A 23,732-nucleotide genomic window follows, 5' to 3' on the forward strand; every position below is an offset into this window, starting at 1 on the left:
GAATGTTTGAAAATGCAGAATTCCATTAAAAAAAAAGCAAAATATCACTCCTGTAAATTGTAAAACTCTAAACAATTACTTATATTACTTCAACAAGAAAAACTTCAATCAGTAAAAACATTAGACTTCCACAAAGATCAAAGATTACTTCCACATTTCTCAGTAATGTTTCCACATTAAAACAAAACTTTATTATGTAAGTGAAACATAATCTTTAATTAATTTGACTGTTCTTAATATGATAAATCACTTATTGTCTTGAATATTTTGGAGCGTTCCATTTAAATTTGTAATGTCTTTTGGCCTTTTGTTCACGTTCATTTATTGTTTCTACTTATGTTCGAAATAAAGTTTATCGTGATCATTACTGTTATCATTATAAAAGTCATCATGCCCTGAAACTTCATGTTCTAGGACTAGCAAGTTCTCGCTACAATATAAAAGTACAAAGTTAAACCCTGATATCAACATCAAAATGATCATGCTTGTTTTCAGCATAAAGGGCATGTTCTGTTGCTGGCTGCAGATTGAAGGTTGGAGTGTTCTGAGTCACCGTAATAAGGACAGTAGGTGTGGTAGTGGTACACTGGCGGTAGTGACACATGTGTCCAAGATCATACACTGATGTTCCATGAAAAATGTTTTATCTCTTTGTATTTACACAATATATTTCCTCACTTTTCTTTACAATCAGATCCTCTTCACACAGTCGGGCCTTGCACAGTTCATCCCCCAGTGTATCCTCTGACCTGGGCCAAACTATACCTGAGTTTAATCTGGGTTAGGGTTCATTTGGGGCTTCTACACTGGGTACAGACTCACCAAGACCTAACTAACTGTCACTTGACCATTATCAGGTGATCTACTAGTCTTTTTTTTTTTTTTTTTATTTACAGTTTTTAGGACCAAAATGATCCAAACAGCATCAGTTTTACATCCTTACAGTCTGAAATGATTGGGATTGTGAAGTAGAAAACACAGAGATAATCACTTTTCCATCAGAAGTGACAAAAAAAACCCTTTGATCATCACATTTGGTGAGTTGTGACCAGTCAAACGTCAGGCTTCCTCCTCTGAAAATGACAAATGATTGATCAGTTTTCACAAAGCTGCTGAGTCAGTGGGTTAATCGATAAAGAGACTGTTTAGTGGGGCTTTATTCAAAGTTATTGAGTCAAATAATTTATTATTTAAGTCAAAAATTGTCCTGAGGTGGAATTCAGCCTTTAATTATTTATCTAAAGAGAACAGAGCTGGTGCAGAATGTGGAAATGTTTTGATTATTGACCACAGTGCAGTGAAAATACTCCACTGAGAATAAAAGTACTGTGTGAAAAACCCACTTCAGTAAAAGTATTTAAATACGTATATGTTTTACTGTTATATCTGATGTTTCTGATTCATTTTCCTTAGGTGAACAACTGTATAAACTGGTGGTGGTTTCATATAGAGCGATGCATTGTATTTTATAAGATCAATCAATCCAGTTTTATTTATGTAGCACCACATCGTAACAAAAATTATCTCATGACATTTTACAAAATTGCCAGGTTAATACTTTGGACACCATGTCAATTTAATTTCTTTACCCATGGCAGCTGTTCCTGCCTTTCAAAATTAATTCAACTTGTTTAGGCCTGAAAATGTCACTGAGGACAGGCCCGGTTAGGGTTAGGGTTAACATTTTCAGGCCTAAACAAGTTGAATAAACTTTGAAAGGCAGGAACAGCTGCCATGAGTAAAGAAATGAAATTAACATGGTGTCCAAAGTGTTAATGCTGTAACCTGGAAATTTAGTGGAAAACCAGATGGATGCCCATTGGCCCCTCCCATTGGCCCCTCCCATGACCTTTGATTGGATTTAAATCCCACCACTACTTCACACAAACCAGTTTGAACTTGGATTGTGTAGTTTGCTCCTGCTCACTCATGCATGAAAACCTGGGTCTGTAAATGTGGACACATATCCACCAATCCCCTACCTACAGACGTCCAGAAAAGACAATTCCAAAAATGATTAAATGCGGAACTGGAGGTAATTTTTCAAAATTTATATATTTTTTTGATACACCCTCTATAATATACATTAATTGACTGTCATTTTTGGAGGTGGAAAGACTAAGGATTTGAGCTCTGCTGTCGACAACCCTGAGGTGGCAGCTAGCCGAGCTAGCTCACTTCCTGCCCCTTCAGAACAACCCTCTGAGCAAGGAGTCAGTTTTAATACAGAGCCTCACAAAACAAAAAAAACAATGACAGCAACATTGACAACGACAACGAACAACTCAAACCTCATCATGTTCCGTATTCTGAGGCTGATGACCGTGAATGAACAACTGAAACTTTGTTGCGTTCTGAGGCCGATGACTTCAAACGCTGTCAACAATCAACTCAAACCCCGTCACATTCCGTGTTTCGAGAATGATGTCCAACAACCCTGTAGTGTTCTGAGGTTGATGACCTCGAACCACATGCACAAACAACAACAATAACCCTGTTGTGTTACTAGGCCAATGCCAACTGAACGGCGCAAACAACTCCAGCACCATCACGTTTTGAGTCCAGTCGCTTCAAATGGCACGAACAAACCACTGGAGCCCCATCCGTCATTTTCCAAGACTGATGATGTCATGGTTTAAGCCATTGGATGCAACATTTGCTTATTTTCATTATCGATAATAATAATTGATTGGTCTGTAAAATATCAGAAAACAGCTGTAGTAGAGTTTCCAAACCCACTGGATGATGTCCACAACCCAAAGATTGATCACTCTGTACCTCATGCAAAAAGAAAACTAAAAACATTCACATTCATAAAGTTACAGTCAGAATTTACCTTTTTTTTCCTCATTAAATTAATCAGTTTGATTATTGAAATAGCTGTCGATGAATCTAATAGTGGACAAATAATCAGTCAGTGGTTGTGGTTCTAGTTTGGATTATTCAGTTCTACAGAGGTGGTTCGTGTTTGGAACCAAAAGCAGCAGGACCTGAACGTTGACTACAATCTCTCACCAGTGGCATTTACAAACTGGTGCGTGTAAATGTGTGTTCCTGAGTTATTCGATTGAAAAACACGAGAGGACACGAAAATATTACCAGAGCAGGATGTTTAAATGGCAGCATTTAGACGAAGGTTTTGGCGACCGAGCAGCAGCAGCAGCAGGTCTGGACTGTTAATGTGAGCAGAGCAGCTCAGGTCGGCCTCAGCTCTAATGATTCTGCTCTATTGTTGGGTCGTTATCACACAGAATTACACTGTCCCTCTTGTTTGTTACCCCTCCTCCTCCTCGTTGGATCCAGGCCACGTCCTGCATACCAGGCCTCCGATCCACCCGCTTTTTTGTTTTATTCATGTCCCATCTGTATCAAGGTCACGTTTAATGGAGCAGCGGGCATAACACCCCCCCCCCCCCCCAACTCTGAATGGGGTTTTACTGCCGTTCTTGTCTGTTTGTTTCATGGATAAGTATAATTGGGTGTCATCAGCGTAATGTTGAAAATTGATGGAGTGTTTCCTTATCACGGTACCTAAAGGAAGCATATGTAAGGTAAACATTAGTGGTCCAAGAACCGAGCCTTGAGGAACTCCATGACTAACTGCGATGTACTGAGAAGATTCATTATCAGCATTAAAGAGGTCAAATTTCTCTAAACCCACTTTTCTTAGTCTGTGGTTCATTTCTTTGTGTATTTGGACCCTAATAGTGCATACAGTTCAGATTTGAACCCTCCAGCTGCTGCAAAGCTAACTTTATTTTAATTTGGACAAAAATCGAGTGGATTTCTACAACCCGTTTTAATTCCTGCTTAATTTGTTATGTTAGCCTAGGGTAGATTATACCCCGGGTATGTTATGGCCTTGGCCAGTTGGAACTCCTCAGGCCAGATTATACCCCAATATCAGTAGCGTTGAGAGACATTCACTGGAATTTTGTCGTTTTTCAACATTTTTTTTTGGGGGGGGGGGGGGTCAGCTTTGTCAGGTAAGATAAGGGAGAAAACGAACGGACTTAAAGGCTCATATTTGTGTAATCCCACTGTTCTTCGTCTGTGCTTCATTTCTTTGTGTATTTGAACCCTAATGGTTCAGACAGTTTGAATTTGAACCCTCCAGCTGCTGCAGAGTTATTTCTATATTAACTTCAGCAAAAATCAAGTAGATTTCTAAAACCCGTTTTAATTCCTGCTTAATTAGTTACGTTTTATAACTAGTTCCGTCTCCACATTTGCACATATCAGGTCCAGACTTCTGACCAACATTTCTCCAGTTCGACATAATTGTTTGTCAGCAGCAGCGGTTGGACTAAAAACTGAAAACATGTCCAAACTTGGAGCCCATTACCTCCAATGTTCAGTTGTTGGCTGAACTGGACAGAGCAGCACAGCCAATAACCTGGAGGGGGCGGGGCATGAAGGGAGACCACAGGGAAATGAGGGAAAATGAAGAAAAAACGCAAAATATCACTCCTGTAAATTGTAAAACTCTAAACAATTACTTCTATTACTTCAACAAGAAAAACTTCAATCAGTAAAACACATTAGACTTCCACAGAGATCAAAGATTACTACCACACTTCCCAGTAATGTTTCCACATTAAAACAAAACATTATTATGCAAGTGGAACATAATGTTTAATTAATTTGATTGTTCTTAATATGATAAATCACTTATTGTCTTCAATATTTTGGAGTGTTCCATTTAATGTAGTTTATTGTAGTTTATTTTGGCCTGTCGTTCACCTTTATATGTTATTTCCACTTATGTTCGAAATAAAGTTTATCATTACCGTTATCATGATCTATTATCCATTTACCATATATCATTATCATTACAGAAGTCATAACACCCTGAAACTTCAAGTTCTAAGACTAGCAAGTCCTCGCTACAATATAAATGTACAAAGTTAAACCCTGATGACAACATCATAGGGTTGAAGATGAACCTGTGGAGTTGAATTCATGAAGAATTCTGACTCAAGCAGAGCATTTACAGCAGTGTTTTTCAACCTTGGGGTCGGGACCCCACGTGGGGTCGCCTGGAATTCAAATTGGGTCACCTGAAATTGCTAGTAATTGATTAAAAAAACCCCAAACGAACAAAAAAACCCCCTGGCTAATAAAAAATCTATGGTGAGTTGGCAGAGACAATCCCTATCCATAACAGACATGACAAACTGAAGCTGAAACTGCAGCACGGTGGTTGTGTTTGTGTGTCAAATGTTCATTGTGGTCAGTTTCAGATGCTGCAGCTCTTTCATAATTCATAGTTTCAGTTCTTGTTTGTTCAGTATTAATTGTCCTCCTTGTAAATCCCAGCTGGACTGACTGGACAGATCCTGAGCCTTTGTGCAGTAATCTACACCTGGATTTACTGCCTCTGTCCACAATAACAGACATTATACAGACTGAATGTCCTCTAACATTAACGTTTATTTGCAACATAGTATAGAAAACTATTACATGATCAAAAACAAATTAATTTTAGCAACAAAAAAAAAAGTCTCTGTTTTGAATGTCTGGGGTTGCCAAAAATTTGTGATGTTAAAATGGAGTCACGACCAAAAAAAGTTGGAAACCACTGATTTACAGTTTATGGAGACCACAGAGAAATGTTTGAAAATGAAGAATTCCATTAAAAAAGCAAAATATCACTCCTTTAACAAACTGAAACTGAAACTGAAAGCGAGCTGTTAGATTTAAAGCACATTAATGTAGTTCCTTTAATACTGACTGATTGTTCCAGTCGTTACAGGATGGATGTGATGGTCGACTGTATTGAACTCACCACTAAGGTCTAATAAGACCAGTATAGAGACAAGTCCCTGATCTGAAGCAGTAGAAGCTCAGTGGTGACGCTGTGCTGTGATGTTCCTAAAACCTGACTGGAAATTCTCAAACTGTTGGCTTGAAGAAAGTCACAGAGGTCGTGTTTAATGGAGCATCAGGAATAAAAAGCCAGCTCTGACTGGGACTTTACTGCCGCTGTCACCTGGCGAAGCGTCGGCCTCCTGCAGCCAAACGCCGCTCTGCCGGGAGGCTTCAGGCCCACCAACGCACCGGCCAACCTGTTTCTGCTGGAATCGGTCCGACTCCAGCAGAAAACTCCACGTCATAAACCCGCTCATAAAACGACACATAAATCAGCCGGTCAGACATCACTCTGCCGCTTTTTGTCTATTTAGTCAACATTATCCCACCATCGATTAGGCCGATGTGTCAGCAGATGCACTCGGGATGGGAGAGTTAATTTACCGCTGTCCTAAAAATGATGAAAAGGAGGAAAACAGGGATAAAAATACCAGATTGTGCAGTTAAAGAAATCTGAGGGGGGCTTTTAAAATGGGAAATGAGCTGAAGAAGAAGAAGAAGAAGTGAGGGGAGAAAGTTTGTAAACTCCCGTCACATGACCCAGTGTCAGTCTAAATGCTGAAGTGTTTTTAATTTGTCATGTTTTATATGTAAATATTGTTTTATTGCACTTTGAGACTTTTAATATCAAGCTGTGATTAACTACGACTGTAGCGGCAACTAATTATTGATTAATCTGCAAAGTAAATACTTGCGTATTTGAGTAATTGTTAAATTTAAAACCTAGAGCAAATGTAGATTATAATGTACCACATGAATGAGGGAATATATTTAAAGAGGTTTTTAACACAAACGGCAAAGAAATGTAAAAAATCTGGATGTCTTTGTACTGCTTTCAGAAGGATCAAACATGTGACTTGTTCATTAGTTTTTATTTATTTTTATTTATTTAATTTGGTGGAAAAGGGGTTTAACAGGCATTTGGGCTGTTATTTATATGAATGTAAGGTCTGGAATTTCACTAAAGACACCTTGAAAAATGTCTTAAAAAGTCATAAAGTTGGCTTCATCAAATCCAAACCAGATCAAATCAAAGTTTATTTCTATAGCACTTTACAACAACATAAAGAAGCCCAAAGTGCTTTACATCTAAAAGCATGATTAAATTATAAGATAGAAACAGGTTATCAAACCTTCACATATTCTGTTCATAGTGTATTATCAACATTTATGCAAAAGTGACAATAAATGTTATTTATTTATTTAATTAACCAGGCAGGTCAGTTAAGACCCAGTTCTCATTTACAAGGATGACCTGGCCAAGAGGCGGAATAACATGCAGATAAAACAGTAAAAAGGAAACTAAACAAAGAAACAACAGAGTTCTATAATGAGCTATAACTGTGCTAAAAGAGAATATTATTTACAGTATTTGCATGGATAGATTTTTAAGGAGAGTAGCTGTTAACAGTAAGAACAGAAACTACACTTTTTAGTCATTACCAACGCTAAAGTGAAGTAACAGCTACAGTACATACAGTCACAGAAAAAATTCTTCGCCCACCCCTTGTTTTCTTCAGTTTCTTGTTCATGTTAATGCCTGGTCCAACTAAAGGTCCATTTGTTTGGACAAATATAATGAGAACAACACAAACAGCTCATAGTAGTTGAATTTCAGAGCTGACATCTATCCATTGAACATGTTTTCTGGATAAAAACCCAAATCACTTCAGTTCTTCCATCAGTATCTGTGTCATTGTACTGACAAAAACAGTGCTTTGATTCATTCCATGTTTTGTTTTCTGTCTGTTTTAGTCACATGACACACACAGGAGTTAGGACTGGATTGGATAACCGTTGTTTTTGATGACTTTGGATGGTCTAATAATTTTTTCCGCGACTGTATGGTGATATGTATTAAAAACAAAATGGCTAAAAGAAAGTGCAGTGATCTTAATATTGTTATATATTATTATATTTACTCTCTCTGAAAGGAAGTACATGTCTCTTAACCAGGTCTGTGCAGGAAAAGTCACTTTAAACCTGATTCAAAGGCTAAATGAACAGAGCAGATGCAGCCTAACTGATTCAATCCCATCATGAACGGTTCAGCTGTGCTTTGGTTTCTGAGGCTGAGCAGCGGCTCCACACGCCGTCCGGCCACTCCACGATCTGTCCTGAGGTGAAAGGTCGTTAGAGCGAACCTCGGCAGGTAATTACAGCTGTGAGCGTTTCCTCCTGTGTGATAGCAGCTGCTGATCAATGACAGGCTGCACAAACCTGCCAGCGGTGTTTATGAAGCGGCCCTAATCACAGGTGGAAGCGCTCTCTTATTACAGCTCACATCTGATAGAGGAAACAAACCTCCTCCGCTGAACCCAGGTCTGTGCACCAGGACTGGACCTGATCAGACCTGAATGTGGTCCACGTCTGAGTCGGATCTGTTACTGCACACTGCGATACTACATGTGGAAACTAAATGCCTTGTACTGAATACCTCACATTCACAGCAAATTAAATGACAATCTGCCAAAGAAAATGCAAATCTATACATGGTCTTTATGTGACTAATAGGACTTTGTTCTTTGACATAAACCAGGGCTGTCAAACTCATTTTCTTTTGGGGGCCACATTCAGTCCAATTTAATCTGCAGTGGGCCGGACCAGTACAATAATAGCATAATAACCAATAAATAATGACAACTCCAAATTGTTTTAGTGCAAAAAATTACATTCAATTATGCCAATATTTACATTTACAAACTATCCAAACAAAAAGGATGTGAATAACATGAAAAAAAAAAGAAATTTGTTTAAAAAATATAAGTACAGATTTATCAGTATTATGCCTCGACTTATCATTTCTACATGTGCATTACATATGAGATCTACAAAGACACAAAACTTTTAGTAACAGGCAGAATATTGTTAAAATTACACTTAATTTTCTTTAGACATTTCCGGTTCATTTTTGTTCAGGTTATTCACATTTTATTATTAAAGGATAGTTTCTGTATGTAAATATTTTCATAATTTAATGTTTTTTGCACTAAATCAAAGAGAAGAAAATAGTGTTGTCATTATTTATTGGTTATTATGATATTATTTTTGAGTTTGATGCCCTAACTTGCACTTTGCAAATTTATCCCGTGGGCCGGATTGGAACCTTTGGTGGTCCGGTTTAGGCCCCCGGGACGCATGTTTGACACCTGTGACATAAACTGTAAATATTTGGGTCATATTTTAACTGTACTTTCGGACAAAAAGACCAAAACCATTAATATACGCTTATATATTACTTCCTAATATATTGTGGCTACAACTACTATTACTTTTACCACTGTATTATAATGATTGTTATTACTTCTGTTATTACTAAACTATATCTATTCTATTCTATTCTAGTCTATTCTATGCCATTTCTTAATCTAATCTATGTTCCTCTTCCTCAGGGTCAGTGGGGTCATGTGGAGGAGATCGAGCTGGTCAACGATGGCTCTGGTTTGGGCTTTGGCATCGTGGGAGGGAAGTCGACGGGCGTGGTGGTCCGGACACTCATCCCAAACAGCGTGGCCGACAGGGTGAGTTACAGTAGGACATTAAAGTGTTGCCATGGGAACTGGAAAGGGAAATTTGGAAATGTAGGAAAAAAATAAACCTGAATTATGGGTTTTTTCTTCATTTTAAAGAAAATAGTGATTGGATTGATCTAAAATTTCATATGGAGCTTCCTTGGGACAATATCTACTAAGTTTGTTCACAGTTTTGAGAATTTTTAAAAACATTTTTATGAATTTTTAAATATTTTCAAAATTTGCCTTTAGCTGTAATGGTCCATATTTTGATGGTTTATCACATGTAAATGGTTCCAGATGTCAGTCTAGTTTCTACTGATCACTGATAGAAGTCAAATATGGACTTTGACTGAATGAGGTGAGTTCTCCTCCAGTGGAAGTCCCGCCCACTTCTATAGTTAGATTGATGTGCATCTAGAACCACAGGACTGGAACACAGAACAGAACCAGACAACCTCACACATTCAACTGGGGATGGATTCTTGATGGAACATGATGCTGAGATGCAGGGACATTGTTTTTTTTTTTCTCATCCAATCAGGACGGGCGTCTGCGGACAGGTGACCACATCCTCTGCATCGGGTCGACGCCCACCAGCGGCCTCACCAGTGACCAGGTGGTCAAAGTCCTCCAGGGCTGTGGGAATCGTGTGAGCATGCTCGTCGCCAGAGACCCCAAAGGTCAGGGGTCAGCGGCCCCGCCTCCTCCTCCTCCTCCACCTCCAGACTCCGCCCCCATCTCCTTTTTACCCCCCCGACCCCCCCAGAGGCGGCTCAGCAAGACGGTGAGAACGAAGGTCCTTTTTTAAATCAGAAGGGTTTAGGAGGAAAACTTTCAGCAGTTTTTGAGACAAGATGAAGCAGTCTGTTTCCTTTTTGTCTCCACTCGATGCTTTATGTGTTGTATTTGCTGCCGCCTGCACAGTCTGAGCTGAAGTATATGAACCGCTGTGTGTTTCAGCCAAACCTGGAAGGTTATGAGATCCACGAGGTTCCTCTGACTAAGAAGGAGGGTCAGAGTCTGGGCATCTCCATCATCGGATACAACCCTCTTACCAGCCAAGGTACGACAGGAAGACGAATAAACACAGGGCTTCAAAAGTATTAAATGGAAGACATAAAAGCACACACGTGAACATATAAGTTATAGATTATGAGCAGTGGAGAAACGGATTATTTAAAGTAGCCTCGAAGCTTTTACTCTGAACGACCTGCGTCCAACTACATCACCCCAACCTTCAGTGCAGTAACACCCACTCATGCACCATGCCTTTAGTTTATATATATATATATATATATATATATATATATATGTATATATATATATATAACCTGTATATATCCTATATTTCTTGTTTATATCCATTATATGCTGTACATTTGTCTTTTTTCTGTAGTATAGTGTTGGCTTTTTGCATTTCTTTGTAGTTTTGTATATTGTTAATATTTTTTCAGTTTAATTTTGTGATAATTTTATATATTCTTTTCTCACCTGAAATACTTGCTGCTAAAAAAAAGACAGCTGCTAAACTGATTTGTATTGTTCCAGTAACAGTGACAAGTCCTATTGTAATAGGTGCATTTCTAATGAATTAAGAAAATAGTTCGGATGAGATGAGATCAGATGAATTAGAATGGATTAACTAACTGCACTTTTTCAGTTTTAAAAAGCCTTAATATAATTTTTGGTTGTTTTTTGGGGCTAGAACTGGTTCATTTTATTTCAATTAATTTCAATAGGAAAAATGAATGAAATCACAAAACGAGCTTGGTCATGGAAAGAATTAAACTTGTACTTCAAGGTTCTACTGTCTGTAATGGATTAGATTAACCTTAAATATTATTCATCGCATAATTATTCTTTGTTTTAAAGTTGAAAGTGAGCAGAATAAAAGCCTTAAACACCTTCACCCATGGGACAAAAGGGACAGGATTAAATAAATGTTTAATAAGTGTTTTCTTCTTCCTTTTCTGTTTCAGGTGTTTAAATAACACTACAATTATATGAAGTATGTCTTTTGTATAATAATATATATTTCTTTTTGGTTGTCTTAAGTTGTTAATTTACGTTGGGCATTTGTTTTTGTTGGTGGCTGTATTGTGCTGTTTACTTTTACTTTCACACACACACACACACACACACACACACACACACACACACACACACACACACACACACATTGTAGTATTGATAATTTCTTTCCTGCTACTTTTTATTCTACTTGCATTGATTCTTTCATTCATATCAAACCAAAGTCAGTCATATTTGTATTAACTCTCTCTCTCTGTTGTATCTCTATGTCTCTCGTCCCGTCCAGATGCCGTCGGTGTGTTTGTTAAACATGTGGTTCCGGGCAGCGCTGCGGATCAGAGCGGAAACATCCGAGTCCACGACCGGCTGATCGCTGTGAGAATCTGAGCTCTGAGCTCCACACGTCTGCATTTCAGAAGCTCTGTCTTCATAAACCCTCACATACTCATCAGATGTTCCTTTTCGTCCTTCGTCTTCCTCCTCTTCTTCAGCTGGACGGCGTCAGTGTCCACGGCCTGACCAATCAGGAGGTGCTGCAGGTGATGAAGCAGACGGGCGACACCGTGGTTCTCACCGTGGTTCGGAAGAAAGGCCGAGGTCTGGAGAGGTCTCTGGATAAAGGTACATGGAACACATTTAACCCTTTGTAGACGGTTGTGTCTCCGGCGCCACATTTCTGCATCCGCTGTGATTCACATTATTGCACTACTGACAATATTCAAGTGTCATCTTTTAGCTGAGGTCGGGTTCTTTCTATTGGTCTAGAACACATGAGGGTAGAGGTCTGCATTGGCTGGGGGGGGGTAGAGCTGAGAGCAGCAGAGTACAATCGGTGAGAGAGAGATGGAAGATTTTTACTTTTAGCAGCATTTTAGCGGTGAATTCTGTCAATAATTGTGTATAACGGTGCTAGTGCTGTTTAGGAGTGTTCTACTAGTGGGTTTTGCCATGTTTTTGTCAAGTTCTGCGGTAGTTTTTATGCCTTATTTTCACACTGTTTATATTTTTCTGGTTTTTATAGTTTATTGATAGTTGTATTTTAGCTGTAAATACTGTATAAAATATGTATATTTCTTTATATATGTAATTACCTCCACCAGGAGGTATTGTGATCACTTTGCTTTGTGTGCATGTGTGTTTGCACCTGTGTTTGTTAGCAAGATAACTCAAAAAGTTATGGACGAATTTTCAGGAAATGTTGATACTGGCACAAGGAAGAAATTATTTAATTTTGGCGGGTGATTTGGGGGGGGGGGGGGTCTGTCTTGAGTGGAGGTCTGTGCTGTCTTAGTGCTTTTCTTGTTCTATATGCAGAGAGCCACCCAATTCATACACAGATGCAGTGTGTGTATTTGAATCAGATGATGGATGTTTTTGTCAGTGAAATGAGCGGCTCTGTCTACAACTAGACACAAAGTGAACACAGACTATCAGCTGGATCCAAAAAACACCAAAGAACCAAAAAGACGAAGATGATCATGGACACACGAGGATCTAGACAAACTCAAACATTTGAGCACATGGAAAATCGTTGAAAGTTTATTTCTATAATCTCATAAAGTTTCATTTCTCACATTTACCGTTGTTTTTCATAATAAATATGATAAAAATGTAATTTTTTTTTTACTATAACACACTGTTTTAAGCATTTATTACACATAATAATAATAATTAATGGACAGATATTTAAAGTTAAGTACTTCCTGAGAAAAGGTGCAAAAGAATTGGCAAAAAAAGACATTTTTGGACACTTTTTATTGCAAAAACAACATCAGCAAGTGGTTCCAGGCACAACAAACCCCACCCCTCGCACATATTGTAGCTGATCTTGGCATCGATCCTGCTGATGTCATCATATCAGTTGCCTCTCTGTATGTGCCAAGTTTTAAGTAAATTGAAACAAAACTGATGTTTTTATAGACATTTGAAATTTCGCCCATTATAAGTAAATGGGAAAAGAAAAAGAGTTTACAAATTCATAAAAGAATTGAACTTTAAACCTACTTTTCCCAAAATGTAATTGGATCTTTTCTGAGTTACTGGCAATCTATAGACACAGTTTGGTATGAATTCAACCAGTAGTTTTGCTGCTTGAGTGTTAACAAACAAAGACACAAACCGAACCAAAACCAATACCCCTTTCCTCCCCTTGGGGGTGGGGGGGTGGGGTAACAAATCACAGCCTGCTCTAATGGGAGTCCATAAAGGGTTAATTCTGTGTTGGTCCAGTGGCTTCTGTTGGAGGGAAAACCCTGGTTTCCACCCAAACTGTATGTTCGTTGAACTTCTTGACTCTGTGGAATAAACACTAATGCTCTCAGTGGCAGAAGTTAACTCTGTGTTCAACTTATCGGAGCCTCTCCTCCCATTTCCTGTCTGAACTCTCTCTGCTTCTGTCCTCTCACCCAGATTAAGATGACAAATTTGTTTACAACTGGGTGTAATTTCCCAAACCCTGCAATTCTTCCTCCACCGGCGTCCACAGAGATTAATTCCCTCACTTCTGGCTCATTTTTTTGTCTTGCGATCGGCCGGCGGCCTGAACTGGTCAGCCTCCAGGCCAGAGACAAACAAGTCCTTCTCTTTTTTTTCCTTCTTCTTTTTTTAAAGAAAAGAAGTGCTGCTCTTATCTTCTCTAGACGTCTTTTTATTTCATTATTGAGAAAACAAAGAACTGGAAACCTGCAGACGAAACACAGAATCCCCAACTTCTACTTTCACAATCAGAATAGACTTTATTGTCATTATGTGTTCAATGAAATTTAGAATGGTACTCCAGTCAGTGCAACAACATGACTGAAGTAAACAATATGTCAGAAAATAGAAGAGAGCGAATATAGAATTACACAAACTAAAAACTAAAAATATTGTACAAAATTTTACAACAAGTAAAAGAAGAATAGCACTAAAGTAGAATAAAATAAATAGAAAAAATAGAAATAAGATATGAATAGACACAATATTAAGATTAGATCAGAGTAGAGTAGAGTAGAGTAGAGTAGAGTAGAGTAGAGTAGAGAGCCCTCAGGAAGTTAAGGTTCCAGTAGCAGCACAACACCAAATGTACACACATAAGAAATAATACAAGACAAAAAGGAAAGAAAATAGGAATAACAATAACTATAAAAAAGTAGTAACAAAAAGAGGCAATTGCACAGTAAAAAGTACTAGTGGAAATAAGTAATTAAAGAGTAATAATAATGGATAATAATACAAAAGTAATTATGTCATATGATAATATGTATAGTGTGTGTAGTATATTTAGTATATAATTAGTTGTAAATTTACTAATGATTATTGTAGTAAAGTGATGAAACAATATGACAATAATAGTAGTAGTAGTAATAATAATAATGATAATAATAATAATAATAGTAATAATAATAATAATAATAATAATAATAATAATAATAATGATAATAATAATGATAAGTAGCAATAAGAGAACTAAATTACCAACAACAGGCAAACATTGCACACTAGAATAAACAATAAACAGAGGATTATTGCACATAATTCACATTTTCCAGGCTTTCTGGTTACTTTTGTGGCTTTTTTACATCCACACACTTATGGCGACTCATTTAGAAGATGAAGGATCAGAGCAGGATGTGGGTCCAAGGCCTTCAGATGACTGTAGAAGAAGAAACACCACAGCCAGAACTGTGGACTTTAATGTACTCCACCCACAGACTGACCTCAGTCATTAAACCCAGTTCTTAAAATGTGCCCTTTCACTGGACAGGGCTACTGTGGCCACACTGTCAATAGGATGTTTTGGCAGAAATGGATCAATAGCATATGTACAAATGTTTTAATCCTCTGCATGATGTTTTACTTAGATGAACCAAGTCACATGTTTCAGGTCTAAACTCACAAATAATCCCCTGGACACAAACCCTGCACCCTCACCTGTATCAGTGGGGAGATGCAGACACACTGGTCCTATTTTTTCCAAAACACAAAGGAGTTGTTTAAATTATGACAAACTCTACAGATTTCATTATTTTTTGTGGGAACTGTGCATTACCATGAATGAACAAATAAAATGAATGAATGAGTGAAAACAGCTTTAGGCTCCTGTTGATTATTTGTGTTTTCATTGTGTTTCTGTTCCAGTGGAGAGGGAATCGTCTCGAGTGTCATTAAAGAGGTCCATGGAGATCAAGGCTCGGTCGTCTGGGTTTGGCTCCTCAACCATGAGCGCCACAAAGCACGACTCCACCTACGCAGCTACGGCTCAGCCAATCAGAGGTGAGCTCCTGCACATATTTACTGGTTATAACCCCAGAATAGTTTGGAGTGCAGGTCAAACACACAGCGGTCACATGTTCTGTGTGTGTGTGTGTTTCATTACCTGGGTTCCAGTTCTGTAACATGTTCTAAGAAAACGACAGATGGAGACGATAAGGACGAGTAATGAGGAGAAAACCTTCAATAAGGCTGTGGTTTGAAACAGGATGACGGCAAGTGACTATGAACAGGATCTGGTCTGAAGGCAGCACCCTGGAAAGAAGTAGACCTCCAAGTCTGTGTTTACCTGATCTTATCTTATCTTATCTTATCTTATCTTATCTTATCTTATCTTATCTTATCTTATCTTATCGCATCTTATCGCATCTTATCGCATCTTATCGCATCTTATCGCATCTTATCGCATTGCATTGCATCTTAATTTATCTTATGTCATCTTAAGTTAAGTTCAGTTAACTTAACTTTTCTCTCTATAATTAACCTTTCTTAAATGATTTACCACCATTTATTAGAATATTATCCTCTGTATTTTGCGTTTCCTCTGAATGTCCAAATGGGTCATATCTGATGACCATGAAAAGATGACAAACTGTATTTTGCACCAATTATTTACATGCATCGGTAGGCTCAGTGCAGGGGTGTCAAACTCATTTTCTTTCAGGGGCCACATTTAGCCCAATTTGATCTCAAGCGGGCCGGACCAGTGAAATAATAACAGAATACCCTGTAAATGATGACTTTTTCTCTTTGTTTTACTGCAATTAAAAAAATATTAACATCTACAAACTATCCCTTCACAACAAAAGATGTGAATAACCTGAAAAAAACTGAAATTTTGTAAGAAAAATATGTGCAATTTTAATATTATGCTTCAACTTATCATTTATACATGTGTATTACACATAATGTTACACAAACATTTGGTAACAGGCAGAATATTATTAGAATTGTGCATAATTTTCTTTAAACATTTCAGGTTATTCAGATTTTATTGTTAAAGGATAGTTTGTAAATGTAAATATTTTCACATTAGACCAAGAAGAAAATTTGCACTGATTATTTATAGATTATTATTTTGTTTGAGATCACATATGTCTGTATTTGGCTCCTGAACTAAAATGAGTTAATCATTTTTCCATTTCATCCCCCGGGCTGCATTGGACGCTTTGGTGGGCCGGTTTTGGCCCCCAGGCCACATGTTTGACACCTGTGGCTTAGTGGATCAGCAGGTGTTGAACAGTTTAGATCAGTAGATAGTTTTGGTCGGTGGTGGATGTTTGAGTCTTTATGGGTTAAATCGTCTGTACAGTTTGGTAAAATATTAGAGGTTGAAATGAGCACATAGTCTCCCACTCATTAAACATGAGTCTTTAAAGCTCTGGGAGCTCCTGCACACACGTCAATGCAGGCTCCTAACAGCACTCTTCTCTGAATTATTTCCTCTCCTTTTATTCCTCATTAGCTTTGCTAAGTGGCCAAAACGCCACGCTAACACTTAGCGAGCTGCCTGCTCGCTCCCGGCCAACAGATGTAAAGTGTCCGAGCTGTCTGACAGCCTCGCAGCGATGTATTACCCTGTTTATTCAGCTAAACGCTGCAGATTAATTGCATAGTGAAAGCCAGGGTTAGCAATGCTAATTTAATCAGAGGCTGTTGGCGGCGAAGCTTTCACACCGCCGGACCTGCTGAAAAAATGGCTCAACATGTGAGCAGATTTGTGCGAACATAGAGGTGTTTGTCTGGAGTGTTTTCCTCCCACAGTCGCTGTAATCTGCTCTGAGCGTCTGGGTTTCATGTTCAAGCTGCTGCAGTCACTCCGCACCCGAAAACCCATTTATTCTGCCGTGATATAAGAACGTATTGTTGTCGGGACATTTTGTGTGTGTGCATATTGTTTAGCACACGCTAATGCAGCGACTCCACAGCTGAAGCTGCTTACTTTACACTTTACATTGGAGTCGTTTTGCCTTTTACTCTTACAGTGAATTCCAATGAGGTGGCTCTGAGAAGTTTGGACTGCAGCAAAACACAACTGCTTGTCTTCTGCAGTGCTGCCAGCTGTGGAAAACGGACTTCCATGAATGTTAAGGGTCAGATAACACCGTGTGGAGCCCTTAAGTTCTGCAGGATGTTCACAGCCTGTACAGTATGAGCGGTTACAGCACCAGGAAGCTGCAGGGTTTAATGAGCAAACTGTAATTTTACATCTGCTCTGGTCTGAACACTGACAGCTGTGTGTGTGTGTGTGTGTGTGTGTGTGTGTGTGTGTGTGTGTGTGTGTGTGTGTTCATGCAGCCACAGAAGCAGAGCTGAGGGCCAAATGGGAACAGGCTCTGGGGCCACAGTACCAAGTCCTGGTGAGTCCAAACCGACCCTGACCCTGTTTACACGACAGTAAAAATACAATAACGGGGAGTAATCTGATAAGTGTAATAATCAGATCAGATGTGGAGACTTTCTTCTTGTTTATGTTCACCTGGACTCATGGAAGTTCCAATCTGTGCTCAGTGAACACTTTGAAAGTGTTAGTTCCACAGGTAAGGACTGAATTTTACAGAAATCTTTGACGTTTCCACCTCCTGACTCCTGGATCCAGCTTCAGTCTGAACTCCAGCCACAAACACTGATTCTTTTCAATAGTTTTAAATAGACAGATAATTCCATGGAATCAAGGTTGTTGGTCTGTAAATGTTTGCATCGTTTGTTTTATCTGTTTATTTACAGATGCTTTTATTGTAAACTGTAATGATGTGACTGTATCGCTGCTGTCTTGGCCACGCCTCCCTTGAAAAAGAGATTCCCCATCTCAATGGGACCAACCTGGTTAAATAAAGGTTAAATAAGAAAACTAGAAAAGCACTCTGACATTCAGATTCAAGTTCACTGTCATTCCAGCATATAAAAAATACACAGAAACAAAATGTCGTACTCAGGTCCCCGACTGTCAACGGCATTTAGTAAAATAGTATAAATTACTGAGAAAATAATAAAAATAATAAAACACTGATATAAAAATAGCAATAACGATAACAATAACCCCCCCCCCCCAAAAAAAAAAATTACCTATAAATAACTAAAAAAAAAGTTTTACATAGAGCGCAGACCTCCACCAAGGCAGATCAGTCCCCCCCAGATCACCACCAAAATTAATAAGTTCTTCCTTGTGCCAGTATCAACATTTCCTGAAAATTTCAGCCAAATCTGTGCAGAACTTTTGGAGTTACCTTGCACACCGACCGACCCACCGACCCACCGACCGACCCACCCACCAGAACCTCTGCCGTTACACTTGGCGGAGGTAATTAAAAATGTGTTTACGTGCACTTAAGAAATGTGATAATCCATTAAACCCTGGTTTAGACGCTCCAGTCAATTATCAGATTTCTTCGGTCCATACGTACATAGTGATGTAAAATCAGACTTCCTGTTACTGTCTTCAACTCATGTTTGACTACGTTACTTCTATGATCTTAATAGTTTTTTCACGTTCAGATGGAAAAGAACAAAATAAATCAGATTAACCTGTATACATGCACGAAGACATGGGAGTGTGTTAATCTGATTACTCCTAATCAGATTACTGCTGTAATCTGATAAAACAGGTCAGATTATACTGTTTACATGATCAGTAATAATGGGACAATGATGGGAGTATGAGTGTGTGAATGTTCTGAACACAGCCGTCACTTTCGTCAGGTGGTGAACTTGGATCCAGTCATTGAAGACGATGCAGAGCTGCAGAAGTCCTCCAAGGTGAGAAACTTCAACCATGACTGAGGAAAACCTGATAAGTCTGATCCTACTGTTCAGATAAGTAACTGTGCAGTCCCCACCACAGGTTTGTGTCCTTCCTGTCCCTGCCTGTCTCGCTTCCATAGACTTACTCAGAAACAGTTGAACGTTTGAGTCCAGAAGGATCCACCTCATGGTGCTGTATAGGTCAGGACCACTTTAAAAGAACCTGCAGTTTTCCAGACGTCTGTTTTGTTTGACTTCCTGCTGAAGCCTTTTAGCCGAAACGCGTTGAAGTGTTTTTTAAGGTCTACACTTGACCATGCTGTAAGAATAAGGGCGTTTTTGATCCAGATCTTTTTATTGAAGTTTTGTCAATATAATAAAAGTGCAGTGCTGAATGGTCCTTACAGAAATCTGAAGTAGGCATGGGTGTAAATCAGTCGCAGCTAGCACCTTAGAAAATAAGACAGTCTTTTACAGCATGTTTATTCATGCATGTTCATATTGTGATGATAAAAGTTTTGCTTAGTCTTCGTTCAGTGACCCCTTTTTCAGCTTTCCTGACATATTGTCATTTTGAGCAGCAGTTGGCTACTGTTCTTAAAATAAAAGCTTCACCTGGACGAACAATTACAAACTAGTTATTAATGGAATATTGTGTAGCTGAAGAGTCAGATACTGCACACAGAGAGAAGAGGAGTTGGACTAAAAAATATTATTTTCAGGTCTTGATAATATGATTAATAAGAATTCTGTTAAATATTTGTTCATACCTTAAATGTTCTTTAATAATTTACATTTCAGTAATCGGTAACTTCTCTAAGTATTATTAGTATTAGATGAATCCTGGTTCTATTTGATTTTGACAGCCTCATGCATTTGTCTTTGTAGCCCAGTGTTTTTCTGATTAATTATTTCGTTGTTTACAGTTGTTGCCGATCCACACCCTGCGTCTCGGTGTCGATTTGGACTCATTTGATGGTCATCATTACATCTCGTCTGTAGCTCCTGGAGGTCCGGTGGACAAACATGGAGTCCTGAGACCAGAGGATGAACTTCTGGAGGTAAATACATGTTTCAGCTTCCACTAGTTTTTACAGATGGTCCTTTGAGATTTAGGTAATCTGGAACAATCAAGACCCTGTACGTCGTACTTTAGCTCAAAATGCCCCAGTTTGAACTTATTTACTTAACTTACTTTAGCTTTTGAAGGATCTGTGCTAAGAGTTTCCACTTACTCCAAGTCTTTATGCTAAGCTAAGCTAAGCTAAATATACCTCCTGGAGTCCCACAAGGCTTAATTCTCCGTCCCCTACATGTTTTGAATAACCAGAACGGGTCATTTTCCACAGCCTCTTGATTTATGTACACCTCTATGCTGGCAACACTCTACTCTTTATTAGATATTTGTTCTGATTATTTTTACCAACTAAAGTGTTTTGACTGAGAATGACTACGTGGAATTTGATAAAAAATCTTCTGTGTTTAGGTCAATGATGTTCAGCTTTATGGAAAGTCTCGTCGGGAAGCTGTGTCGTTCCTCAAAGAAGTTCCTCCACCGTTCACTTTGGTGTGTTGCCGACATCCAACGTCTGAGCTGGAACCAGAACCAGAATCTGAACCTGAACCTGAACAAGAACCAGAACGACAACCAGCACCAAGGCTTGGACCAGGAGCCAGTGTAGAGGAGGTAAGAACAAACAATAACATGGAGAAAATGGTCACGATGAATAGAGACGTATTTACAATATTTATGTCAAGGTGGAACTAATGCTGTGTTTTTAGCCAATAATTATTATACATGTGGCAGCTGATTACTTTTGACTTTTTTTTAAATGTAAACATATGCTAGTATTATGTATGACTATGAATATTGTACTGTCGATGTTTCTTTCAGATTGAGCTGAAGTTGTCGTCGATGCTTTGCAATCAGACAGAACTGAGAGACGAACCACAGACCGTCAGACAGGTAAAGTAACTGAAGTTCATTGAAATTTAATGGTGTGTAAGATATCGCATGTGTTGAATCAACAAATTTAACCGAAAAAAGAACATAATAATCGAGAAAATGAGCAATAATAAAGAAAATAATTTAAAAGTAAACTATAATTAACAAGAATTAAGTAAATATTTAGAAATGTAAACCATAATGAAGAAGAAATTTAAGAAAATAATCAGTAACATTAAAAAAATGAACAAAAATGAACTTTAATTAACAGAAAATGAATAAAATAAGCAAGAACACGAACAACAATCAAGAAAATAATTAAAAAGTTAAGTAAATATTAAAAAATGTAAACATAATGAACAAGAAATCCAAGGATATCAATAATATTAGAAAATTAACAGTTAACAGAAAATTAATAAAATAAGCAAGAACATGAACAATAATGAACATATTTAAAAAATTTACAAAATTGAACCAAAAAAGCAGAAAATGAACAACATAACCAACATTAATATAAAGTGAAGAAAATGAACAAAACCGAACAAAAATCCACAAAATTATCAAGAACTTTAAATAAAGAAAGTAATGAACACACTGATTAAAAATGTGAAATCAATAAACAAATGAGCGACACAGTAGAAACAGTTCCAGTTTTCCTTTTAGGTTCTGAACCTCAGCTTCTGTTTTATCCTGTTGAAACTCAGTGTTTTGTGTTTTTTTTTTTTGTTCCTTCAGGATCGAATAGTTTCTGTCGAGGAGATTCTCAAAGAGGAGACGACTCGCATTGATGATGATGATGATGATGAAGATGATGAAGATGAGGATGAAGATGAAGGGGAGCTGGCTCTGTGGTCTCCAGACGTTCAGGTGTTGGAGCTTCAGAAGGAGAGAGACAAAGGGCTGGGCTTCAGCATCCTCGACTACCAGGTAAAGAACCTGCTTCATCCTCTGGTCTGTTCGCTCTGTTCTGTTGGTTTAACACGTTCAGAACTACTGTGGAGGAAGATGAGCTTTGGATTCTGTCTGAACAAACAAAAGAGGACGTTTTAGGGTCGGGTTGATGTCCAAACTTTCTCATAGAACAGGATGCATGTCTATCAGGTCATTTAAGGTAAGATAGGATAAGATAAGGTAAGATAAGGTGAAAGTTGTATTTTTTCCTAATTAGAATCCTAAACAGATGGTAGATGGTCCGTCACATCCCTTAAATCATTCTGTGTGAACAGAACCATTCAGACAGAATCATCCTGTCCAAAGGCTCCAGTCCGGCCCGTGGGATGAATTTGTGAAATGCAAAAATTACACTGAAGATATTAACGCTGCGTATGAGTTTCATCACTAATTTTTCTTCAAATTTGTAAAACCCCAGTGACGGCCTCCTTATCTCTAATCCATGAGTCTTTCCGTGATTACGCACCTAAATCACTTCCCATAACTTCGAAGTGTACTCCATCACAGGCCGTCTGTTTGTTTACACACCAAACCAAAACCAAACTGTCACTCAGGCCTTTTCAGAATTCCACACAGTCGCAGTCCGGCCGCAGCAGCGACAAACACGGGAACGGCTTCGCTGCCTCTTCTGCTGCAGCTGCGTGGAGTTCTGAAAAGGCCCGAGTGACGGTTTGGTTTTGGTTTGGTGTGTAAACAGACGGCTTATGATGGAGTCCACTCCGTTAACAGGGAAATACTAATGGACTAGATGGTAGAGCAGGTCGTCCAATAACCGAAGGGTTGGCGGTTTGAATCCCGCTCTGTTTTAGTCATGTTGTGACACCTTGGTTAAGTTGCACCAAACATATACACACACCCCTGTAGCATGCCTGCTATCTTCCACACACACCCCGGAAATTGTCACCACATCAGCGTCATCACCTCATTCGCCCGCAGTTGGCGGCAGTTTTTAAATACACCACCCCCCCACCCCCCACCCCCACCCCATATCCGCATTCCACGGTCGAGCCGGCATGGCACACAGTATAGGAAGTGTCCGAGCCACAGCTCATAGATCTGACAATAGAACGGCAGTTTAACCCCACTACGTCTGCTGAATCCTTCATATCACTTCCCAACTGCATGCATCTCCGTCCATTCTCCCATTGGTTCATCCCATCCATCCATCCATCCCACTACAGCAGAAGACAGTCATACTTTCATACCAGCACTCCAGCAGCAGTAACCCGGACCGGATTACAAACTGACTGGACTGACTGACAGACTAAACGACAAGACAGTGGAGGACAGAGTGTGAGGAACTGAGTTTTTTTTTCTCTCTACTCTCTTGTTTTTTTTTTGTAAAAGTCCTGAATTGGAACTGTGCGCTTGTTTTTTTAAAAATTTTACTAAGGAACTGAAACGAACTGAATTTATTTATTTATTTA

The 23,732-nt window shown here is 38.7% G+C and overlaps 1 protein-coding gene across 1 annotated transcript in view; it reads left to right on the forward strand.

Moving 5' to 3' along the window:
• Nucleotides 1-23,732, forward strand: part of patj (PATJ crumbs cell polarity complex component) — a 259,683-nt gene that overhangs the window by 34,822 nt on the left and 201,129 nt on the right. The window contains 12 exon segments of the mRNA XM_030132683.1: nt 9,264-9,392; nt 9,928-10,170; nt 10,347-10,449; nt 11,704-11,792; nt 11,909-12,038; nt 15,537-15,671; nt 17,967-18,028; nt 19,368-19,424; nt 20,336-20,470; nt 20,896-21,096; nt 21,304-21,375; nt 22,090-22,282. Of these exon segments, the coding sequence (XP_029988543.1) occupies nt 9,264-9,392; nt 9,928-10,170; nt 10,347-10,449; nt 11,704-11,792; nt 11,909-12,038; nt 15,537-15,671; nt 17,967-18,028; nt 19,368-19,424; nt 20,336-20,470; nt 20,896-21,096; nt 21,304-21,375; nt 22,090-22,282 (1,549 nt within the window).

This window comes from Sphaeramia orbicularis, chromosome 4 (assembly GCF_902148855.1).
Source record: "Sphaeramia orbicularis chromosome 4, fSphaOr1.1, whole genome shotgun sequence".
In the NCBI taxonomy this organism is placed as follows: Eukaryota; Metazoa; Chordata; class Actinopteri; order Kurtiformes; family Apogonidae; genus Sphaeramia; species Sphaeramia orbicularis.